Source organism: Triturus cristatus, chromosome 12 (assembly GCF_964204655.1).
Source record: "Triturus cristatus chromosome 12, aTriCri1.1, whole genome shotgun sequence".
Taxonomy (NCBI): domain Eukaryota; kingdom Metazoa; phylum Chordata; class Amphibia; order Caudata; family Salamandridae; genus Triturus; species Triturus cristatus.
The window spans coordinates 131,365,376-131,391,712 of record NC_140595.1 but is presented as its reverse complement, the minus strand read 5'-3'; the positions used below and the strand labels follow the sequence as shown (position 1 = coordinate 131,391,712).

At 44.9% G+C, this 26,337-nt stretch overlaps 1 protein-coding gene across 1 annotated transcript in view; it reads right to left on the bottom strand.

Annotated features, from left to right (window-relative positions):
• Positions 1-26,337, bottom strand: part of PEA15 (proliferation and apoptosis adaptor protein 15) — a 344,104-nt gene that overhangs the window by 90,428 nt on the left and 227,339 nt on the right. The window contains exon 3 of the mRNA XM_085638644.1: positions 7,479-7,656. Within this exon, the coding sequence (XP_085494770.1) occupies positions 7,479-7,650 (172 nt within the window). The 5' untranslated portion in view covers positions 7,651-7,656. The remainder of the gene's footprint in view (positions 1-7,478; positions 7,657-26,337) is intronic.

Sequence of the window (26,337 nt, the reverse complement as noted above, 5' to 3'; positions counted from 1 at the left end):
AGAGCGGGTCGTTCTTGAGTAAAATTCAGGGTCTTCAACAATGGAATCAGAAACTGCTTTCTGGGCCAACTAAAGTACTTACAGAGCATTACAATATGTAGGGTATCCTGCAGAGACCGGTTGTCGCATCCGCAGGGCGTCCTATTACCAGAGTGGACCCATCCACAGGGTTGGCCAGAAGATGGTGTGGTTGATTAGACTCCTGGGCTAGGTAATGCTGTATACCCTGGATAGACTTTAGAAGCAAGTGTCCCCTGACCAAGTGTTATATCACTTTAGCCCCTTCTCGGAATAGTGAAGTCTGCTCTACATACAGCTCTTTTATGGATAGTAATTCCCCGGCCACCAAAAGTGAGTTCAATTAAGCATCCATCCTACCGAGTGCAGCAAATGCATCCTTAACATGGGCTAGCCAGGGGATTCTGAGTGCATCATCCAGGGTCAAGCAGTCCAAGAGGATTCATCTATTATGCTTGCAATCCTCCCTGGTACAGACCTTTATCCAGCAGAGAAGGGGGCTAAAGGTGACTGTATCGGTGAGAAACCTAGTTCCAAATTCGGCGTACACTGAGAAGGCAGGCGTACATTGCAGCACCTGGACTAGTCGCCTTAGGAATGTGTTTTCAGTCGCTTGTTATTCTTCACACACCCCCTGACCTCACTACCGTACTAGGTCTGGAGCACCCACTTAGCATTATAAATCTTAAGCAGGACTTGCAGAGCCCAAGAACCCAATCTACGAGCAAAGCTAGCCATAGCCCTGGTAGTTTTAACAAGCTCGGCTCTCTTCCCCTCCAACAGAGGCTGCCAATTGTTCTTAATATCAAATCGCACCCCTAAATAGGGAAAGACTGAGACTTTGCCCAGGATGTGGTGGCCCACCTTGAATGTCTTGGAGATAGTAGAGCATGGAGCCACCACCATGAAATAAGACTTAGTGAAGTTTACAGCCAAATCCAGGCTACCATCTAAGGTAACAGATTTGTCCAGGAGAAGCTGCAGACCCCGTGCGGCCGTCAGGACCGCATTATCGCCATACAGCAACACCAAAAAGGACCTCCATCCTACCATGGGACAATCAGCCTGAGCCGAGAGAAGGGCTTGCTCAAGCCCATTAACATATGAGGAAAACAAAAATGGTGCAAGGATAAATGCTGCCGCACCCCCCCCCCCCACCAGTTAAAAAGGGCCGAGTGCAAGCAGCACAGTGGGAGATAAGCACCAGGAAGAGATATTCAGCCCTTCCAGCCAGACCACAGTTCAACCAGGATGTGAGCAGAAGGACCCCCTAGAAGATACTTCAAAGGTCAAAGAGCTAGGGGGAAAACACAAAGAGAAGACTAGATAATACTCCCTCATGACCTGTATTGCTTCCTTGTAGGCGAATTAGAGCTCTAAGGGCTGTCCATCATGAGACGTATTAAGTCATACATATAAACACAGTCATTTGTATATTTTTATTATATGTTTTGTAAAAAAAGATGTTTAATTACTAGTTTGCATTAGTACAAAAAGAAGAAATGGTATAATTTAACAAAGTAAAAAAATATATATGAAACCAGAGGTTAATCATAATTACAAATATGCTATTACTTTTCATTGTAGTACATCAGGTCTTTCTTACATCTCATACTAAGATCAATTTAGAAGTTATACAAACAGCTGTGTGCGGTTGATTATATAAGGGGGTATATGACATGTCATTATCACTATTGTTTTATTGCCGTTTGTATAACTTCTTAATAGATATTAGTATGAGATGTACGAAACATCAAGCACTCATTCTTTTCACCCTCTCCCTCTCCTCCATCCTTTCCGCTCACACAAAGGAATCTGTAATTGTAGGGTTTAAAGAGACGGTCATTTCTATTGACCCCACGTCCCGACTAATTTAATCCTTATTGTATCATGTTCATCATTAGGGGTCATGCCAAGACCTCCTAGATCTGTTCATTTACATTTGGTTGATTTTAACTACACCACTGCAACCAAAATAAAGACCTGGAGGAATAGAGCATTGACCACATTGACTACCTCTCTATAGTCAAGGTAAGTCCATATAGGTAGGTATATGTTTACTAATCTTAACTCACCATGAATTTACTTCTACAATTTAGTGGTAATTGATGTTGAGGGTTCAATATTTTTGTAGGGTTATAATTTGACCATTATATACTGACAAACCCCTCTCATCTCAGCCGTCCTTCGCAAACTAACTAGATCCCAGCTACACCAAGTAAACTGGTAAATGGCTGAGCTCGAAGCAGAGAAAGTTAGCCGGAGTCAAGTGGTAGTTACATGGTGTAAACAAATGTTCAGAACCTAATTAAGTTGCGTACAAACAGCATCTGGGGAACTGGGTTCGAGTCTCGGCAATGACGCTGAACATCCTGTGATTCTAGGCAAATCACTTCATCTCCCCGTACCTAACAAAAATGAATGTGTCCTCATGTAATGCAACTGGTGCTATGTAAAGTGCTCCCCACTGTTTACCAATAACTTATTTGAGTGAGGTCGCCCCTTTGACCCTTCTAGAAGGGGTTGAATTCACTAAAATGGCGCAGTTCATTCAGAGGTGTGCGACACATTACTTTGAAAGTTCATCAGCTGACATGGGCTACACATATTAATGACATCTTTCGACGGGCTTAAAACCTATTCAGAGCAAAACTAAAGGGGATGATGGACGGAGTGTTGAACATTGCAAGCACTCACCCCCAGTCAACTGATCTGGGTTTAATCCATCACCGTTCTTTAGCCCACTCTGCCACCCCAGTTCAGACATGGCCATATGCAAATCAGTCTGACCCTGTGCCTTATGGGAACAGTCCAGCCCGAACTGCCAAGCCATGTCTTCCCTGGACCGGAAACAAGCATCCTGAATAAAACCTATTCAGCACAGACACCAAAGTCACCCGGAGAAGCAGAGCCCGGCTCTCTATATAGATAAGTAAAAGAAACATAAAACGGAAATTCTGCGCTAATCAATTTCTCGCCAATAAAAGAGAAAATAGCTCCCTCCGTCCTGAGGGAACATGAAAGCAGGGCGAGTCTCGAGATGTTCGGTGGAACCAGCACAGCGCCGGAAGCAGATCAGGCAGGGCAGGTTGGTATTTTGCTCAGTCTGTAATTGCTTGGCGCTTCTGAGGCTGACATTTCAGACTGCACGCGCGCGTCTGGCTCTGTTGTCGCTCATCAAGAGACATGGAGTTCTTCGTTGTGACACTTCTCTGAGGCTGCTCGGAAACAGCATCAGCCTACTGGACCTAACGTTACTCTGTCAGTCTCCTCTGCCTGCACAACCCTCTCTCTATCAAATCACCTAAGCATTTCAAGCCTGTTCTGCCGCGGACTCTACCGTCTGCCTTTGTCTTCCTCTTCTCTCCTGATGGTGTCCCAGAGCAGTCCTTGGGACACAAGTGTAGGCTCTCCACCCTATCATGGTGCTGATCTCAATAGCATGAGAGCATCGCCAGGATTGGTCAGAGCAGCTCGGTTTGCAGCTCAGTCTGTGTCTGGGAGTCTGTGATGTTTCTCCAACCTGGCTGTGCAACACAGCAGGGTTGCAGAAACCTAAGAGCGCATCATGGTTTGGCCGGCATAATACGGCTGGCCAAACCGTCACGCACACTTACAGTGCTGCACTACCCCTCCCCTGCGGTCATCATGGCCCCGCCCCGCCCAGACTTGGCTGGCTGTAGCAGGGAAAAATAAATAAAATAATACATTTGTTTTATTATCATTTCATTTTTCCCATTTTTTTAAGCAGCCCATAGCAGAGGAGCCGCAGCTGATTCACGGTATCAGTGCTGGATGTGTGCAGGTGGTGGGTGCAGGCATCATCAGACTTTGATCCAGGGGTCTCCAGACAGTAGCTCGTGAGCTACTGTAGCTCTCCAGTACCTCTGAGTAACTCACCTGTGTGCAAGCCAGTTTATTAAAGTAGAACGCTTTTGCTTGGTTGAATTATTATACACATACATTTTTTTAATTATACAGTATTAATATATTAGCAGCTGTCAATGCTCTTCATTGAACATAAGTAGCTTTCGGTACAGAAAAGGTTGGAGATCCCTGATCTTTCCAGAGCAAGAGAGTGAAAACAGAAGAGAAAGTAGGAAAAAAGGGCAGGCCAAGAGTGACAAAAAGAGAAAACATGGTTGAAAAACAATGTGTAGGTGTGAAACAAAGAGACAGGAAAGGTAGGGTGGTTGAAGAAAGAGCATCAAGTAGAATCAAAACCATATAGCCATGGTATTCAGCAATCGCGAAAGGGCCAATGACAGACTCCTATAGCAAACTATTATTTTTAATAACGATGAGCTTTATTTATTTATTTTACAAATCTAGTTCTGATAGTAACTTTCAGGAGGGTTGTCCGGCTTAGGTCCGATTCACTATATGTAAATGTATTTAACAAGGAAATCATGAAATCTGGCAGAGATTGGCAGGGCCGGAATGGGAACCCAAAGCAGCCCTGGCAAATATTGTCAGAGCAACCCTCGTAAGGTACATTAATCATTGCAGTTATCTTGACACTTTTATTGTTGCCTGAAAACTAGCGGATATACTAGGAGCTCTGCAGCGGGTGCTTTAAAAAATGCTGAACTGCTTTAAAAATGGCCCCTAGTAACAAAACCGGCCCCCATCTTTCTGGCCTCCCGGGAAAACGCTCGATGTCTGGTACAGCCAATCCGGCCATGTAGACTGGGCTTTCCCAGACCTCGTTAGACATCAATGTCGTACAGACTGTTGTCTATTTCCACTTTTATATTCTCTCGTCCTAATGTGTACATTATCCCAGTGGCTTTAACCTTTGATCCGAGAAGGTCAAATCCATACCATATTTCCAGGCTTACCACTGACTGAGCTAATGGGGTCAAGTTATGTTAGCCGTATATAAATCTGAAAATCTGGCATGGACCTGATTTCTGGAGACCAATGTTAGCCACTCTTAGATTATCGATTTGTTTTCTGTCCCTCTTAATTTACCATTGCTTCTTGTTCTTGCAGACCAACATACTTGTGTGTGATTTGCAATCCCTGCCAGGTTGGTGACCCGTAAAAATTAGGTAAAGCAAACCCTTTTATGAAAGCTAGACATCAAAACGTATTTCCTTTTCTCCCTCACGTATCTACTACATTCTTTCACCCAATAATTAATTTGAGCCGATGGTTTCCGGTGCTTGACACTGGCACTTAATTGGCAACACCGGCACTTTTAACAGTCTGCCACATTGTAGCACTGTTTGTTCAATTTAGAAATGAGCACAACAACATTTGTTTATTAATAGTCTGAATTATAACACTTGTAGGAGTGTGATGGTTAGAGGTTGTGTTGGTACCGTCATTGGCCGCGCTGACAGGGGCGATGGGTGGTGCAAGCTGCAGAGGGCTCCTGATGAGGGCCCTGACACTTTTATTTTTTGCAAACTAAGCACTGCCTTGTCCCTTTATATTGTTGATATTTTCCTCTTCCTCCTATCTACTTACGCTATCTTCTCCTTCGATTCCTTCTTACCATGGTATCATGTTTTTCATGATAAAATGAATGTATAAAACTTTCCTATCTACTTACTAGCTCTGGTTTCCTTCTCTTCCTCTGGTGACCCTCTTATTGCGTATGATCACAGCATTATTTAAATCAGCGGCATACAACGTAGGCCCTGATCCTTGCCAGATTGTACCCTCTGACGATGTAAATGAGTTTATTGAAAATCTATTTTATGTGAATATCCTCAAAATCTGGCTTGGGTCCAACCCTCCAGGGTGTACATTGGTTAAACTTTCTTACCTAACTCATTCAGACCCCTTTTCCTTCTTTTTGAGGTCCATCTTCATACTTCTCGGAATCTCTACAAGTTCCTTAATTTTCTTGCCCGTTTACATTCTTCTATTTCCCTTCTCCACCTCTTCCTCGTTTTCGAATGAGCTCTAAAGGCTGAGCTGCCATTGTCAGAAGCTAGAGACTTCGAGTTAAAGCCCAGCCTCAACCCTGGAGTGAGAGTGATGGCAGGCGGGCAAACAAGCTTAAACTCTCTCTGCCTAAAATGGTGAAATGTAATTGTGTGATTCATATAGGTCAGCTCCCACTGGATGTATGCCATCTTGTATCGTTTTCTGACATCCTCTATAGCCATAATGCGCTTCCTAGTTACCTTTACTCTATACACATAGGAAAACATTTGATATTTGATCGTGATCGCGATCACTTTCACTTTCGCCGCATGGCCGCTTTGCATAGCCAATAGGTCTCGCTTTTGGGACCTTATAAGTATTTAGTTATGCAACTGTTGCATGGCTAAACACTTATAAGGTCCCAAAGGCGAGACCTATTGGCTATGCCAATGCTTGTTTCTAATTCTTACCCCTCGCCCTCATGTCCCTTAGATTTATCCGTTTTCTACTTATATTTTCTATTGCCACTTAATTTCCCTTATCTTCATTTTGATTTCCCCTTCTCAGTACCATGCATTTTTCATAGCCTACTCAATCTTTGTTCTGTTTGTTCTATTTTTCCATCAGGTTCATTTTCCACATCAAATCTCTTTGGCTTTCAACTTTTCTGTGTCTAGTTTTTCCACTGTCTCCAACTCCAACTTGTATCTTCCACTTCCTCTTTCGTGAACTTTTCTTTCCAATCTTTCCTCCTCATTCTCTCTTCATTAGGTCTCTGACCATCTTCTCCTTATCTTCTGCTTGCGATTTTCCTCATTTCACTTCCCTCCTCTTCACACTTCTTTCTTCTCGGGTTCCTTCTTCCTTTCTTGTACTGACTCTTCTTATATCACCTTTATCCCCATTAATTCCCTTCTCTTAAATAAATACTCCCAAACTCGTTCTTTCTTCAACTCAGCCCTTTTTTTTTTAAAGTAGTTTTCAAAAATAAAAAAATAAAAAAGAAATATGAGATGGATCTAAATATAATCTTGCAGTAGTATCACCTTTCGACAACGACAAGCAATTGTATAGTTCAATAGCATAAGTGATGTATAACTCATTTAATCAATTAAAGTCCATATATTAACAATCTCAAACCCCATCTAGGTTTTCAAGTGCGTCTGTTTGTGTCAATTCTCCACATTGGTGTGCTATCCGGAGGGAACAGAAGGATGTTCAACAATTTATAAATTCATTTAATCTCCGCCTTCGCATCAGCCCCAACCTCAAGCACTCGGAACCCTTCAGCCACGGACCATTCGCCCTCATACCACCTCCATTTATCAATTGGAAGCCCCTCAGCCTGTTTGCAGTGTATCCTTCAGCAAGCCGAAAGAGGCCCGACTGCTGTAAATTTCTATCTATTTTTCAACAAATCCTCATGTCTCGTGTCGATATGTGCCAAGACATTTTCATAGTCTCCCAACGACCCTCCAGCCACAGAACATTTTCTAGCCTCCTCTATCTGCCTTCCCATCTCCCACTTCCACCCCTCTTTGGACCTTCTCAGCCTCCACCTTCTCAGGTCTACCTCCTACCTTCAGCGAGTTTGTCGTGCTTCTCCAAGAAGCTGAACCAGTCTTTGCATGTGGTGATCTCGTCGCTTTTCTCGCTTGGAATGTCCTCCTTGCACGCCGACTTCAGCTGGTCGAGGTCTTCGTTGGTTATGTTTTCAGCCAACTCTAGCAGCAACGCGCTGTACTCGGCCATCTTTGCCTGCAGACCAAGAGACAACAAGGCTATTGTTATGGGCAGACAGCGATAGCAAGCATCTAAGACATTTGCACAAGATGGACGGTTAGCCATAACGCCAGCGTGGGGTTAGGATAATCAGATCACCAAACTTTTCAAAAGAATCTTTTCTCGGCTGGTCCGATGTAATTCTTGGAATGGGGACGGAAGCTGGAAAGGGTCAAGAGTGCAATTTGTGGGTATAATTACTAGGCTATAGTTGAGTGTATTATGCCTGAAGACATTAAGATTCTTCTTGTGTGGTTCTCTCCAGTTCTCCACATTCGTCCATGGGAAGCACAGGCCTACAAGCACGCGGACACACTTGCCTGGATAGTATGGCATTCTACACAGCAATGTTTTTAAAGAACAATGAAAACAATTTCACATTGCACAAAAAATTATTGAAACTCAAGGTTGGATTCAGTTCAAGAAACTGAATTCTTTGAAGTCTTTACCCTTGTACACCCCTCCCCACATCTGCCGCACCTGCAGCGGTGGACGCTCCTTCTCCTACATCGTTGCCAAGACCTGGAAGACCTCACCCTCCAGCTCTGTACAGCTCTCTCGCTGGCAGACTTCAGAAAGATTCTAAAGACCTGGCTCTTAGACAGAGACACAGCACCCAGATAGTCCTAGGGGTGACAGAGTGCGCTCTACAAATGGGGATTGATTGATTAGGGCTACCAAAGCTTATTCCCTGAAACAGCTGGTTGAAGGGAAACAGTTGTCAAAAAAATGGGTAGTTGGGGAAACCTCACAAGTCATAAAGGCATGTAGGAGAGCAAGCAAAGGAAGGGCTGAGCCTGGCTTAAGCCAAGTGTTTGACTCTAGCCTGGCTGTGGGCCTCAATTAAAGGACGAGTCACAAGTGACCCAGGCCAGTGCCATCTCTCCCCTCCTTTATGCAGCTTCGTAAAAGAAGAATAAACAAGAAGCATCCTGCAAATCGCAAGAGAGCTGCCGAAACACATTGTAAGCATGAATATAGTAAAACATGTGTATATTTCTCCTCCCACTGAAATTGCATTTTGTTTTACATTTCATTGACTGTGATTACATGCTGGTCTTTCAATAGATCGTCACAGACTTTGGATGGTTAGGGCCAAGCTACACCCCTGGCTCGGCTCTGCATATGAATTTTGTGTCTTGTTCCCCACTATGAAGAAGCGTAAAGTCCCCCCAACATCTTTTTACCTGTAGTTTCACTTTAAGCACCCCTTCTAGGCTGCCTAATGTCCCATCACACACGGATGGAACATCAGGATACATCGACTTATGCTTCCTGCTGCCATGCATCGCTGCTCTTGCCCTGAGCGGCAGAGGACACAGTGGTCAACTGTCAGCAGCTGCATCATTTCCTTTTCCTGGTTACAGAAAATACCCCCTGGGAATTCCAGCATTGGAGAAATGACAGGTATACAAGCCACTGAAACCAAGGGTAAGCAGCTGCCAAGTGGGGTTACTGCACCAAAGTGAGACAAGGGGAACGTTACCATTGGGCCCCTTTTTTGCTCCCTTTTTTTTACGTTTCACTCAGGCTGTGCTTGTGAAATCTATTGTATTAAAAAAATAATCTTAAAAAAGGCTTAGAGCCCGCCCATTGCTGCCATGGACGGCCTCCCAGATGGCTCCTATGTCACTTTACTTACCATTGGCCGTCTCCAACGTGGCTCTCACGTCACTATTGTTTCCTTGCTTCCTATTGGCAAATACCTCCTCCTCGCCTCCTTCTTGCTCCTGGGCTCTGAGTCTTCTTTGTCCTGCCATGGAGCATGGACCAAGTACTGCTTCCGGTGGCTAGTTTTCCTCAAGTTGCCGCAGGCCACAGGCACTCTTTTTTTACCTTTCTACATGACTCTTATTGTGTCTGAAGTCCTCTCCCAGACTCACACGCTGTTTTCCATCCTTCTCTTTCCTCCCTCATGATCGCTGTTGTTTTACCCAACCCCCCACCCCTCTCGATGCGTTTCCCACTCTCTTCGATCGTCTTGCTTCATCCCTCAAACCCGTCTGCTGCTATTATTATTTAAATGTTGTTTACATGCTGAAGTTTACCGCATCCCAGTGCATTATTCTGCCTAGGAATACACTGCCCAATAGCACTCCCTTGCACGCCACGCCGCACACTCACCAAAATACTCAAACGCTGTCACTCAAACTCGAGCACAAATGCTTACAACTTGCACGCACTTCCAAATGCACATAATCGCAGTCAGACTTCCAGCAATCGTGCTCTCTTATACATACTCTGTCACGTGCACAATCCTATCCAGGTTCCATCGACTCCCACTGACACACTCAAAGCATAATCATTCACACACTCACACACACGACATGCTCACAGTGCTCATCAAACGCATACACTTCCACACAGCCAATCAGTGGCTCGCACAGCTATGTAACGTGTAAAAAAAACATTGACAAACCTACAGATTTTGCAGAGGCGAAACCTATTGCCTTTGCCAACGCTTTTTTTTTTAACTTAGCCAGCGTCGTTTTTTGCAAACTTGTAATTTTTATTTTATTTTTAAATGAGGAGTTGCAAGGAGTAGAACACTTCAACTTTGCACACCCCAAATGATTTGACCTCCATATTTTGATACTTAAATCAAACTTTGAGAACACTGCCCAGTTATTTATCTGATATGGGGAAATCTTGCACATATCGACCACACTTAGAATCTCGGTTCAGGTTTGGCAGTGAGAGTAAGGCTGGGCTGCCTAAGGATAACCTATTTTATTGGCTTTTGCAAAGGAGAGCTGGTCGAGGCACATCAGTTAGAAGGCAATACTACTAATGAACAGTGAAAAAACTAGGTTTAACATTGCACCAAAGGGGGTGGAGGGCGAATATATAGTATGAAAAAACCGAGGCAGTGTGTTATTGCATGAAAATTCTAAAATGTTAAATGCAAATACAAAGAGATAATGGACGGAGCATTTAATATTTTCAGACATTCACACTCACCCCCAGTCACAGATCTGGGGTGAATCCATCATCATCCTTTCGCTCACTTCACCACCTCAGTTCAGACCCAGCTATATGCAAATCAGTCTTGACCCTGTGCCTCATGGGAACAGACCAGCAAGGTCTTCACTGGACCGGAAACAAGCATCGTGGAACCGGTTTCGGGGTAACACCCCATCAGCCAGGCTAGCTTGAATCCAGTGGCAAAGTGAGCAAGGGACCCACGTCTGGGCAAACCCTGCCAACTTAGGGCGAACAAAGCAAACACAAGGAGATGATGGACGGAGCGCCAAAACTTTGCAGACACTCAAATGTAAAACGTCAGCATGAAATATTAATTGTACCAGTTATACATTATCTTTCAAGACTTATCCAAAATATATAAAAGCTACACATTGCTTCACATCCACTTAAAAACAAAAAAATAAAAAAAGATAACCAAGCAGCGTTAATTAGGTAATTAGGTAGTTGTATAGCATTAACGTACCCCTAATCGCTTCTTTTACTAACTTTTGTTTTGGTTTGAATGATTTTTATTGAAAAGTTTACAATAACTTAGTCAAAATTGTGATGATATTTGTTCGTAACATGAAACCAAGACAATTGGAATCCGTGCCATGTAGTTGTATAAAAATGTAATACACTATCATATTACTCAAAATGTAATACACTATCATATTACTCAATCAAGCTAAATTAAAATATCAAATAAACCGAAAAGGAAGTAAGTTGCACGACTGAATCAGGTTTAGTTCAACGTTGGGGAAATGGATATTAAATTATCTCTCCGGAGCATTTTTCCCATGAAACCTCTTTCCGTTAGGACATCTGCTGTTTGACTTTTCACAAAAACATTAAGCGCGGGAATAGTGCAAGGATTTCAACAGTTTGCCTGCTGAAGAACTGACCATGCTCAAACAGAACAAAAAAACACTTTTTGTGAAGGCTTTTCATAGTAATGTGACGCCACCTGTAGGTGGCGCCGCTGGTCTACAGGTTTGCTTAAATTTATGGGAAATTACTCTGACTAACTGTATTAAGTGTAAATAATGCTGATGGTCCAGCAAAGCAGAACAAACTGAGTAAAGAGAGCAGGTGACTGAAATGGAATGAGGTTGGATTGGTGAACATATCCTTAAAGTAAGAGTTTAGGCAGATCTGAAAGGTTACAATCTGTGGCCTGCTATCTCATGTACCAAGAAACTCCTTTTTGGATGTGCCTACTTCTTCAAAAAGACCATGTTCATTTGTCTTTCCCAGTCCTTAATTTGAGCCGGTGGTTTCAGGTGCTCCGCAAAAGGAACTTAATTGTCAGCAGGGCTCTAGTAAGAGTCTACCACATAGTGGCGCTGTTTGTCAAATTTTGAAATGAGTGCAACAACGTTGTTGAATAAGTTAATATACATAAAAAAAAATTGTTACCTGCCGCCAACTCTATTCTTATAGCTTTGGGTGTCCTGGAATAGTCTGAATTGTCACACTTGTAGGATTGTGATGGGTAGTTGTGTTGGTACTGCTGTTGGTAGCACTAGCAGGGGCGATGGGTGGTGCAAGCTTCAGTGGCCTACTGAGGAGTGCCCTGGCACTCACGTGTTTTTTACAAATTGAACACTGGCTATTTCACAATGGTGGAGGGAGGGTTTTGTGCTGGGCAGGGCCAGAGGTTCTTTTCGTTGCACCATGGTCGGTCATTGCTGTTGAACCCGCAAAACGTGGATAATGTAAAAGGCAGCGGCGAACAGCAGTGCCTGGAACAGTCTGTCAGTGCTGTGGTGTAAATAATCTGTATATACTGACTGGAGAGAGTGAAGCGAGCGAGTCTTAAATTCTTCGGCTTGCTTAGCGGAAAGTGGTGGGGCGTTACCCTCTCCAGAAAAAAATGTAAAACTACCCAAAGAGTGCATTTTTTAACATAATTTGTACCTAATCTTGTTAAAAAGATGTGGGTTCTGAAGGAGCAGTCATGGGATAGTCAGGGCCTCTGGAATTGTGCAATTGTGCGCCCACTGCGATTTTCGCATATTTATAGATTTGCCGCATTTGCCACAGATCCATCATCTTCCTCATAATCTGCAGATTTTAACAAAAAAAGATTTAGGGGCAGATTTACAATAACTGGCGCATCCCCCCATATCAGCAGGGATGCGCCAGTTATTGTGCGTCACAGCTCCGCCACCATGGATGCGCCGCATTTACAATGCGGCGCACCATGGGGCAAAAACGGACAGATGCGTGACGCATCTGTGCCGTAAAGGTGGCGCATTGCTGGAGTTACGTCGCAAGCGCGACGCAGCTCCAGCAGGGCTATGGGGTGCCATATCTTTACAATGCTGCATCAATCCTTACGCCTGCTTCAAGCAGGCGCAGGGTTTTGACGCAGCATGGGCTCAAAAGTGAATGAGTGAAATCTTGTAGATTTCACTCAGCCACTTTTAGGAGGCGTTCCTGCGCCGGAACGCCCCCCCTCCCCTGCGCAGGAACGCCTACTTCTGGCGCAGGGCTTTACAACGTGACGCATCTCCCAGATGCGTCACGTTGTAAATACCCCGCAGCATGGCGCTGGTTTTGCGCCGCCGCTGCGTCACAAAAGTGACGCAACGGCGGCGTAAAAGAGGCACAAGGAGCTTGTAAATCTGCTCCTCTGTTTCTAGCTCAAACAGTTCAAAAGCTACAAAAAATGCAGCGACACGTGTTTAAACGCAGTGGAATACCTTTTGAACATCTGGACTGGTCACCTTTTTGTTGCTTATTAAGTGTTAAACGGGTACTAATGAGCTGCAAGCTATGCTTAGACAATTAAATAATGAAGTCATACTTTTACAAAATGTGCCGCATTATGCTGCATAATTTGCCTTTTCTGGCCGCATGATTAACTCCACCCTGCCGCATTATTTGCGCCTCTTCTGCCGCATAATTCCTGTGGCCTTGGGGTATAGTCCTGTACCTTTACTGTGTGGTAAGCAAGGCTGACCCTCACTAGGGGTGAATGGGGTTTACCTTTTCCAACAAACTACAGAACTGTGAAAAGTTCTGTATTTTTCAACAAAGTTCTGCTAAAATGCACGTACATAAAACATTCCCGCCATTATGTCTAGAGGGTATGATGGGTACTGGGAGAAGGACTGGCACTGGAATCTTCACAGGGTGGCAGGGATGTGCAGCGTGCCAGAGACAGGGAGAGTGACAGCCATTAGAGTTGTGACAGGGGCTTGCAAAGTGACAGGGGTTGGCAAGGAGTTTGCCACTGTCATTCTCTACAACATCTCTGAAAATAAATAACTTAATAGGTCCCTTTGGTGACTGGCAGTTAGTGTGGAGATAGCTTGGACTCTATCAATGCCAACTATGCTCACTCCGGCCCCTAGGCCTCCACCCACACCTCTTCCCCACCTTATTCACTGTCCACTATGCCCCTGGTTCCATCTCAAGTGTTACCCGCATGCACACTTACCACTGGCACAACCCATCCTTAGCCGCCGCTCCTCATGCACGATGCACCTGTGTCTTATAACACTGCCCCCACCTTAGTCTCTTTTCACCTATCTCACTTTTGTCACTAGCTACTGTTCCCACCTCATACACACACCACATACACCTAACCCTATGCTTAAATACCTGTCTGACCACTTAAACCTTTGCCCACACCACAGACACTACCTGCCCCCCACACACCTCCTTCGCTAATACCCCTAAGCCCGTTATCCCTTCTTGGCCATTCTTCACCCCCCAATGTCCATCACTATATACCCACTCACTCTTTAAGCGCTACTCTCGTCCTCATACACACAAACACCCTACCCCATCTATCATTACCTGCCTGACTGCCAGAGCCTTGCCAACATCTCAGGCCATTCCTGCCAATCTCACATCTCAGTCACTAATCACCATCAGCTGCGCCCCTTACCCACCTGCCACTAACCACCTGCTCTCCCCCTTTCCCCCCACTTCATTCGCTACCCACCTGCCTCCTATGCCCCAATGCCCAACTTCAAGATTTCTCACCTTCTCCCACCGTTGCCAGTATCTAGCCTCTCGCACTTGCCCCCACACACTCTACCTCCCCTCACTCCCGCCCCCTGCCCACACTCCAGATGTTATCTGCCCTCCTGCCATCTCTTTACACACCTCATTAATGGCCACCTACCCTCAGCCCCCTTGACCTTGCCTTAGTCACTATTCGCCTACCACACCTATCATACCCAAGGCTCCCAGTTTTTCTTTTTTACTGATTTTTACAGATAAATACAGACCAAATACAATATGTTTTCTGTCTGTATTTATTTGTAAAAGCGGAAAAATACAGAAAACTGTGCTCCTTGTGAGTGACTCTCCATGCTGTCCTTCATGACTTCCAGGCTAACAGCTGAGCAGATCAAAAGCACGGTGAGTTAAAAACAAAACAGGGTGAGATTTCCTTAAATACAGGCATTAGTTAACATATATTTGTATATAATGCTATATTTACATGTGGGTGGAGTGTTTTGTTATATTTGGCTACTTAATTTGCTCAAACACGGCAGGCATCAAAGTATGAATGCAAGTTTATCAGTTGAATAAATGTGGTAATCTACTATTTTACGACTCCTTTATTCTCAAAACACAAAATACATATGGATAAATACCAATACGAAGGCCAAAAGATAAGTATGGATAAATACAGATGGAAATATATATAAAAAAATACCATAAAACCGGGAGCCCTAATCATAACCTATTAGCTCCTATCCCTGCCCCACCATTCATCACAACTCACCTGCCCCACCGTTCCCTACCAGCCTGTCTGCCACACACCCGTCATGTCTCAGGCACAATCTACCTGTCCCTGCCTCTGTCACTGCCCACCTGTGGCAACATCTACTGCCACCCCGCCTTCCAATGGACGTCTAACTGCGTCAGTACTTGTCCCCACCCAAGCCACTGCTCAGCTACCCCACTTACCTGCTGCCACCCCAGCCAATAACCGCTTGCCTCATCGCTGTCTCCTCCTTAGTCACTTTCTACCTACCACCACAGTCTTCTCACCCACGACCACCCTTATGACCCCACACCAGTGCCAGATTAAACCCTGTGGAGACTCCTAGGCAGTTGAAATTTCAGGGCCAACGTCGCAAAGTGTCTCCTAATTTCCAATGGACTGGAGTTTTTGCACAAATTGACAGCTGCCAGAAGATGAGCTTTTAAGAGACAAACTGTTATGTGAATCTGGTTTATGTACTTTAAGTTTTATTTAGATCTGTTGTTGCAGGGCCCCTAAAAGGAGTGGGACCCTTAGGCTGGTGCCAACTTTGCCTTTTTTGGGAATCTGGAACTGCTCCAAATCTCCACCATATCTCTTCGCTACTCCCTGTTGCCACTGAGGCTACAACTTACCGGAGCACATACCTCTGACCAAAAAACTGAAAGACTCAGCACTTCCATCTCAGAGACCTGTGTAGCAACACATGCCTCACTGTTCACCCTGACTGTGCTTCCTGGGGTCTGGAGACACCAGGCTCATTCCCCCTCAGTCCCCCACTTCCACGCCCCAGTTGTTCATCCCTCATTCCGCCTCCTTTAGCCCCTCTGACCAGGGTTGGATTGGGTTAAAAAATACAGGGGACTGATTTTGCTGCACTGCTGCAAAACCGGCCCCCAAGTACAAAACCGGCCTCCCACCCTTCTGGCCCACTGGGAAAATCCCAGTGGCTGCTACAGCCAGTCCGGCGCTGAGGGAGGGGTCTATAAAATAGTCGTGTTTTCTTAGCTTCAAAGAGAGAAAAAATGCAAATGTTGCCAGTACTCTTGGTGCACGGATTAGTTCACACTGGTGACCCACACCTGAATATAAGTGAGGCCACGTCTGCTCATGCCCCCACCTCAGCTCAATCTGCATACATTAATGGGCGGGCCCAAAGAGAGACCGGGTATTACACCTCCACCCCGTTGGTAAAAGGGAGGAAACAGAGGTCCATCTGCCTCCGGAAAGGCCACTCAGTCCCCCACTGGGCCAGTGGCAGCTTCTGAACTTCACAGGCAGCCCAAATCGGCTACCACGCTGGCCAAAAAAGTAGCCCAGAGCTACATCTAAGATACTGGCCCACTGCCCGAGTGCCCGCATTACCAATCCGTCCCTGCCTCTGACCCTAGTCTGCTATGTGCATATTATAAGTTGAATGAAAGAGCCTCCTTTCCTGGGGTTCTCTCTCCATCGCACAGCAGCAGCTAAAACCCACACCTGCTGCTCAAGACTTCTTCCTGACTGTACCTCCCCTGGTCCTACTCACTGCCAGCTCATAACTCTCCCCAAATCCACCCCCACACAAACACAAACTTTCAGACCAATCAAAAAGACAAATACCAGAAACTGAACAACATTTGCTTTAAAAAGCAAATTTTGCAAGACTGAGGCCTGGAGACGCTTTTGCAAATAAAGTGCTTGCAGTTTAATCTTAAATGTATGCAGTGGACTTTTGTTGGTATTGTCATACTCACACCAGTCGTGGAGCCAGCGGCGCATCAGAAGCATCGCTTAATTTGTACAAAAACGTAAGTGGCAGGCAATGGCGTAGAGTGGGAGGTGACAAAAAATGAGTTGTGCGCGCTACAACTATGGGTGGTTAGAAGAAGTTAAATGTTCAGTAAATTTTGTTATGTGCTCCTGGGGCATCGCGCCGGTCAAGAACGTCAGTTCGAATGAAAAAGAAAGAACTAACACCCGTCTGCATGTTGACGGTACAATCTGCCTAGAACAAAAAAAAGACAATTGTTAAAATGCGACCTTAAAAATTCTGCGATCGTCTCATTTGTCCCTGATGAAGGGTTGTTCAAACCCGAAATGCATTGGATAAAAATACAAATGAGACATACAAGACTACTAAAAAATTAAATCTTCAAAGAAAAGTGAATAAAACTTTCGTCAAGAAGAAACACGCTTTTGATTATTTTATTTTTGAAGAATTGGTTAAATCTACTCAAAGCTGGATAAAGACCTCCACCCGGAGACTCACTTAGTGCCCAGGGGGACACATCCACGTAGCGTAGAGTGGGAGGTGCCACAGGGGCGGTTGCCCTGGGCGCAATATTCTTAGCGGTGCAAAATGTTAATAGGGGCGCAACCTTTTAAGAGAAATGTGGAAGGATACTTGCCTTGCCCCGAGCGCTGGCAACGCTATGACGCTGCTGCCAGGACCCTTCTTGGGAGGCCACAGCAGCCTGCACCACCCATTGCCCCTGCCACCTGTGCTAATGACCATAGCAACACAACTACTAACCATCCCACTCCTACAAGTGTAACACTTTAAACTATTCCAGGACACCCAAAGCTGTAATAATGGTGCGAGCTGGAGGTATTATTCTTTTTTAGTGTATGTTGACCTATTAAACACTGTTATTGTGCTTAGCTCAAAATTAGACAGACAGCATGTGGTGGACTGTCACTAGAACCAGTGCTGACAATTAAGTGTTAGTGCCGAGCACTGGAAACCACCAGCACAAGTTAAGCACTGATCAGGAGTATCCAGAAATGAAAGCTGAGGGCAGGTGGGTTGGGGGGGATTGAGAGGGTGGATGACTTTGTAACCTTTGCCCCTCTAATTAAATCCACCAGTGATCCCGCCATCTTTCTATCTTATTTTAGCTCAAGGTTGGACTGGTACAGAAAATAGACCGGGGCACCGAAATGAAAGTGGCCCCATTAAGAAATCACATAGCTAAAAAAGTGGCCCACATTTTTTAATCAGATCCGTTTTGAACTTGTAAAGAAGCTGCATAGGAAGGGCCACTGCAGGTATGCGATACTGCGCCCACTGCGTTTTCCGCATAAATATGGATTTGCCGTATTTGTCACATAATTCATCATCTGCTGCATTGTCTACACATTTTAACAAAAATCAAAAGTTACCAAAAGCATGGCCAACATGTGTCCCACCACATTGGAAAGCCTTTCGCAAAGGTTGACTGGCCATCTTTTAATTGCTTATTGCTGTATTTTGATGTTAAATTTGTATCAATAAGGTTAAAGCTTTGGCCAGACAGTGTTAAAATCTATAAAGGTATCAAAATATTTAAGTAGTACTACCACAAAATGTACCACATTATGCCACAACATGTGCCTTTTCTTGCCTCATAATTTAGTCAACCCTGCCACATAATTTTGTCCTCCACTGCCGCATAATTCCAGTGGCTGTGTGTACCGGTGTTTTGCAAGGTACGGGAAGACTGCATGTATTTGTGCTAGTTGGAGGCGATGTTTGTGGTAATATAAGAGAAAAACTGTCCCACCAGACCATAAAACGGTCTCACAAACAGCCATAAAAACAGCCCACACACTGACCGGTCAGATCAGTCTTTTTGGCACTGCTACATTGCCGTATAGTCCAGTTCGCCCCTGCTGTAGCTCATCAGGGGGTTGAAGGGACTGCTGTATGCAGACTTCTATACATTTTTTTACATTCAATGACGCGCTCACATACCTCTAAGTTTTGGGGCTGGCAGGTTTAGTAACATAAACCGTGTTGAAAAAGAACACATACCTTGAAGTGTCTTATACTAACACTAAAATCGGTAATTCCTGAAATATACTAAGAAAAATACTCATACAAATTCAAGTGTTTAAAGCAGAAAGACTACAATGACTAGAATACAATGGGATTCTCGCTGGAAAAGAAGGAGACTGACGTGTTTCCAGTTGGAGGTCCACACCTGTAAAGGTTTGTCCCTGTTAAGGAGAATAAGCTCTGCAGACATTATTGGTACCACTATCTAACGAAATAGGACTCATTTAATTATTTTTTCAACTTGGCAGGATGAAAGGTTGAGTCAGTCAAATGGCCGTAGCGGGCACCTGGCATTGCCCCGGTGGGCCGGAAATGTGGGGGAGGGTTTTGAACTGGTGGGGGCCATTATTTGTTAGTGGGGACCGGTTTTGCAGCAGCGGTGTTCCCGCCAGCACCCCCCAAACCCCCACCCAGGGCCTGTTGGACTTAATTGCCAGGGCTGGTTTGCGATCCCAGTCCGGCCCTCTTATGCTTACAAGCAGGTCCCGCAGCAGATAAAGGGTGACATGGGAGAGCAATGTTAGTGAAATCCAGAGCATAAAAAAAGGTAGAGAAGATGTATGGGAAGTGGGTGTGTGGGCCACAGTGTGCTTAATTTGTAAAAAAAAAAAGTACCAGGGCCATCGCCAGGAAGCCGCTGTAGCGTGCACCACCCATTGCCCCTCCCAATGCTGCAGTTGCCATACCAACACAACTGCTGACCAGCACACGCCTGCAAGTGTAACAATTCAGACTATTCCATGCCCCTAAAGCTATAAGAATTGCTTGAGCAGCAGGTATTGGGAATTTTTTAGGTATATTTAATTAATAAACAACTGTTGTTGTGCTTATCTCTAAATTAGACAGATAACGCCACCATGTGGCAGACTGTAATAAGTGCTGGACTTGAAAATTAAGTGCCGGTGATGAGCACCGGAAACCACGGGCTCACATTAAGCACTGGGCTGCAAACAAAACAGATGACCTGCCCTCACCTTGTAGTGCAAGCAAATGTTATTAATGGTAAATATGCGCTCACTAAAGTCCCAGGGAACAATTTTTGTCATTACTGTGCTTCAAAAACCGATTTTGGAAGTTAGGCCCTTGCAGACTCTCTGTAAATTGTGGATGTAGTCAGCTGTGTTTGCTTTTTGTGTCTTTATCACCCACGCCATGCGATTCATAAAATATTGAAGGGATGTCAATACTTGCATTTAGAGTCATGCTGGTACATTAAGGCACACTGGAGGCAGCCAAGAAAGCATTCATCCACTTCCAAAAGCTCAGTTTGCTCACTTTGTACCATGTCTTCTTGCAAAGGCTCTAAGTATTGGATTTCTTAAGTGCTGTCCACGAGGAGCCAGAAAGTAGAAATACTTCACAGTGACAAGCAAGGCACTCATTTTTGCTTTTGCAAAATTACATCCGAGCCAGCTTGGAATAAGTGAAAGCAATTACTTGTTTGACTCTCATTAGAAGTCAGAGAACACGCTCTGCAGGACATCAGTCACTTTGAAATGTGTAACTCGGGGTGTATATATGTGTTAACCCTCGGCACTCCGAGGGAGGTCAGCCAATGTAAAAGCACTGTGTGAATGTTCTGGATTCATTCATTCATTCATTCATTCATTCATTCATTCACGGGTCAGCCAATGAAAAAGCACTATGTGATGTTTTGGATTCATTCAGAGAGGTCAGCCAATGAAAAAACACTATGTGAATGTTCTGCATTCATTCATTCATTCAGGGAGGTCAGTCAATGAAAAAGGACGAAGTGAATATTCTGCATTCATTCATTCACGGAGGTCAGCCAATGAAAAAGGACTTGGGCCAGATGTTCGACCCTTACATATTGCAACTCGCAAATTCCATTGTTTTGCGACTCGCAATTTGTGACTCGCAAAATGCAATGTACAACAGTGTCACAGTAACTGTTAGCGATTCCCAATGGGGTTGCAAATTGCAGGCCTCATCAGTATTCATGAGGCAAGCTCAATTTGCGACCCCCATTGGGAATGGCTGGCACTCCCAGGGATGGTGGCCTGCTGGGGTCAGCAGGCCACCATATCTGGGACTGATTTTTAAATAAAGCAGTTTTTATTTTTAAATGTAGCCCATTTTCCTTAAAGGAAAACAGGATGCATTTAAAAAAGAAAGATGAAAATTTTCAGTTTCATTTTTTAAGGGCATGCAGTGGTCCCTGGGACCGCTGCCTGCTCTTAAAAAATATTTCCTCACACACACTCAAACTGGAAGGGGTCCCCTGGTGGGGCCCCTTCCAATTGGCAAGTGGTTTACCACCTACTTGAATTAGGTGGTAAACTGCGAGTGTATTGCGGCTGCAAATGCTGTCGTAAAACAATAGTACATGGCAGTGAGTCTCGCTATTAGTAAGGGACGCCCCCTTCCTAATAGCAAATGTCTCAAACTCTATTTTGCAAGTCAGTGATTCATAAGATAGAGTTTGTACATGCCATGACCCTTTATTGTGGTCGTACATCTGGCCCTAAGTGAATATTCTGCATTCATTCATTTATTCATGGAGGTCAGCCGATGAAAAAGCACAAAGTGAATGTTCTGCATTAATTCATGCACGGAGATCAGCCAATGAAAAAGCATTAACTGAATGTCCTGCATTTATTCATTCACGGAGGTCAGTCAATGAAAAAGCACTAAGTGAATATCCTGAATTCATTCATTCACGGAGCTCGGCCAATTAAAAAGCACAGGGAATGTTCTGCATTCATTCATTCATTCACTGAGGTCAGCCAGTGAAAAAGGACTAAGTGAATGTTCTACATTCATTCATTCACGGAGGTCAGCCAATGAAAAAGCACTACTTGAATGTTCTGCATTCATTCATTCATTCACGGAGGTCAGCCAAAGAAAAAGCACTAACTGAATGTCCTGCATTTATTCATTCACGAAGGTCAGCCATTTAAAAAGCACTACGTGAATGTTCTGCATTCATTCATTCATTCACGGAGGTCAGCCAATGAAAAAGCACTACGTGAATGTTCTGCATTCATTCATTCATTCACGGTCAACCAATGAAAAAGCACTAACTGTATATCCTGCATTTATTCATTCACAGAGGTCAGCCATTGAAAAAGGACTAAGTGAATATTCTAAATTCATTAATTCAGTCATTCACGGAGGTCAGCCAATGAAAAAAGCACTATGTGAATGTCCTGGATTCATTCTTTCAGGGAGGTCAGCCAATGAAAAAGGACTAAGTGAATATTCTACATTAATTCATTCATTCAAGAAGGTCAGCCCCACTATGTGAATGTTCTGCATTCATTCACTCATTCATTCAGGGAGGTCAGCCAATGAAAAAGGACTAAGTGAATATTCTACATTCATTCATTCAGTCATTCACGGAGGTCAGCCAATGAAAAGCACTATGTGGATGTCCTTGATTCATTCATTCATTCACCATAAAGGCTCACGGAGACATCATTCTGAATGGACCCCCATACCTCGCTGGCCCGTGCTTGTCTCTTTCAGCTGTATCGTCATGTAGACAGCCTGCTTCTGCCGTCGCTCCTCCCTCTCTCTTTTCTCTTCCGCTTGGTTCCTCTTTCCTTCGAATTACCCCTCATACATTCTCTACTCCACCTCCTATGTTTGCACTCCTCTCAGCCTCCTCTATCTCTCCCTGCTCTTGTTCCTTCCTCGCCCTATAGCTCTTCCTCTTTCTCATTTCCGACTTCACTTTCACCACCTTCCTCCCCTCCCTCGCCCCTCTATATAACCTTCACCACACCTTCATCATCCTCTTCCTCTCCTCTCCAACCCTCTGTTCTCGTTCCCCTTCCTCTCTCACTTCCTCCCTTACCTTCTCTTCCTTGCTTCTACTTCTCACCCACTTCAACCCTCTGTTCTCGTTCCCCTTCCTCTCTCACTTCCTCCCTTACCTTCTCTTCCTTGCTTGTACTTCTCACCCACTTTAGCTTCCTCCCCCTCTCGACCTACTTCCTGTACACCCCCCCCCCCGCTTGTTCTCTGTTCTCTCCCCATCCCCACCCCTTTTCATTTCCTCTTCTACTCCTACTCTCCGCCATTCCTTTTCCCCGTCTTTACCCCTTCTTCGACCTCTCTTACACTACTCCATCTTTACCCTCTACCTATACTCTGGGCCGCTGGAATTATGCGGCAGGGGAGGATCAAGTTATTTGGCAGGGTTGAGTAAATTATGTGGCAAGAAAAGGCAAATTATGCAACATTATGTGGCACTTTTTGTGATGATACTACTTCATAATTTTGTCATGTTTAAGCTTGTTAGCACTGTCTAGACATTAGTTGAGCGTCATTAGTACCAATTTAAGACCAAAATATAGCAATAAGCTACATAAAGGTAACCAGTCAACCTCTGCAAAGGGCCTTCCACTGGGCAGCAACACACGTCGCTGTATTTTTACTAACTTTTGAACTGTTTGAGCTAGGAACAAATTATTTTTTGTTAAAATCTTCAGATTATGCCGCACTTGATGGAATATTGGCACTTGCGGCAAATCTACAATTATGTGAAATCGCCGCAGCAGCACAATCTCATAATTCCAGTGGCCCTGCCTATACTTCACAGGCACCCTTCCTCGGTTCCCTCTTCAACTCTCAGTCTCTTCCTTCTTTGCCTCCCCCCTTTGCCCTCCCTTGCCCATCTTACTCCTTCACTCTTGTTCTGCTCTACTTCACCGCGTTCCTCTCTCTCCCTCACCCCCCTCGGAAACCTTTTCTCCTCCTGTGCAGTCCTTCTTCTGGCCTGCCCCACTCCCACTCCGCCTTCCTTGGCTCCCCCTCCTTCCCACTGTCTCCCATCCTGTACTTCTTTTGGGTTCTTTTTGCCCTCCACCCTGGTTCACCTTCTCCCGTAATTCTCGAGGTTGAAACTATTACCAATTCTATGATTGTTGCATTGACCATCTAATGTGTGTTATTGTATGATCCTTGTCTGATTGCTGTTCTTTGTAAAGCGCTCTAACGGTTTTCACCGCTGTCCATCCTAGGGCGGAACACTGGTTCCCTCTAGGGGCTTCTGCCTCCATCGACGATCATTCTGATAAAAGTGCTCCAGCCGACAAAGCAGAAGAACTTTCTTCAGAAGTTAATGCTGTACATATTCCATTTGTTTTTGTCTCAGTAACAAACCCCTAAATAGGGATTTGTTGCTGAAAACCAACTAAGGGCATGATTAGGATGTCGAGCGGACTGTCACTGAGAGGCTGTCGGTGGCGGTCCACCCGACAGCCAGGATAGCGGTCCGACTGCCGCATTATGATGCAGTTTGCTGGACAGCAGTAGTCGGAGGGACGGACCGATGCCCCCGTCAGGTTCAAGGAGCCCGTCTGGGCATTGGTCGGACCGTGATCCCTACAATGGAGGTGGTGCTTGCGCAGGCACAGCCTTAGGGATTACGATGTCCCTTTCTGACAGCCTTTTCATGGCGGTCCCACCACTATGGATTGTCTGTCGAAAAGTGACTTTAGGGGCCCCTAGCAGGGCCCCTGTCCCACATAGGCCTCCACTATTTGGCCTGAGGGGTGCATGTGGTGCCCTCCAAACATCCATGCACCATGTGCCAGACACCACATGGTGCCAGGCACACGGTGCATGGATGTTCAAAAACATCCTTTTTCTATTGCGGCTTGTGCTGAGCCCTTTTTCCGAGTATCAGCACAACCTGCCATGGAAAAAGGGATGTTTGACCACCTTCACGGTGGTCATATTGTAATTGGGCTGTCAGGACCGCCGAATCCTTATCTGACGGTCTCGCGCATCATAATGCGGCCCCAAGTAATGGCCCTCATATGAAGAGAAGTATCCTCCAGTGCTTTAGGTTCCTCGTTTATAATTTCCTGTCTGGGTTCGTCGTGCCTCATATGAAAGACCCGGAAGGGAATATCTTCTCTAGGAAGCCAGACCTAGAGAGGGCGGGCCTACAGACTCGATATGGCAGCGGCCTATGGTGGGTGAACCCGCCTATGATTGGCTGGTTGTAAAGGTTCACACAAGGTCAATGATCGGCTCTCCCACCTCCAAATAGGACAGAGATCCATGAGTTTGGCAGAACGGGAATCCCCTCCTACAGACTCTGGGCCACTCCTTAGTGTAACAATGTCAGTGAAAGGCAAGACCTCTCAAATAGGTTCAACAATCACAGACATCATTCTCTCTCTTTGGAGCATATTAATATAAAAGCGTTAACATACTTTGACAATGATGAGCCTTAGGGAATGTATAATATAAAATAACTCAAAAAATTAGAGGGAGCCATATTAGAGATAACAAATATTGCATTTTTACCGCTATGTTTTCACGGATTTGTAGCTATATGTACCTAGGTGAGATTGCGATCTATGTTTTATCGAAGACGAGAGAGAACAGAAGGTCTCCAGTTCTGTCATCTGCAAACAGCGAGATAAACACATTTTGTATTTGTGTTTTCAAGTTCATCATGGCAGTGAGATGACGTAGGTTGTTCAGCCATCTGTTGGGGAACAAATAAGCCAGGAGAGTCCCATGGCCCCATGGCAGAGTGTATAAATAAGCCACGGGAGGCTGACTTTTCCAAGGATGTGCACGTCACTTCCTGTCGACGGGACATAAACAAACCGATGGGGCTGGATCTCAGGGGATCGGAGGCAAATGTCAAACAATTAATTCATAAAACGAAAAGAGCGGCCGATTTCAACAGGAGTAACCTGTATTATAGGAGGTCCCATGCGTGGGTGCGGGGGAGAAGTTTGTCAAGTGGTGGTGGTGGGAGTCAGGGTGCTTTTTTCCAATGGCCTTTATTTACAATTGAGGTATGGTGACCATCATATCACCAAGTACGGTGTTTCCAGCCCATGATGATTACCTACAAATAATTGCTATCAGGTGCCTTAGAATATGTAACAAAGCAAAACTACAGTACCCACAATGCATTAGGTTATCTCACACAAGGCCAGTCCTGGAAAAAAAGTGTTCATAATAACATGGAGTGAGATGTGGTCACCCCGGTGTGAGGTGACCTGACTGAGTGTCCAGTATTTGCAGTCGGGGAGTTCACTGACTACAGTCAAAATGTTTGGAGGCGGCTCATTAAATTATTAAACCCACAGTCTTTACTTTCTTTCTTTTGAAAAGAAACAGGATTTTTGACAACATAAGGAAATGGAGTGCAGAAGTAGGGTCATCT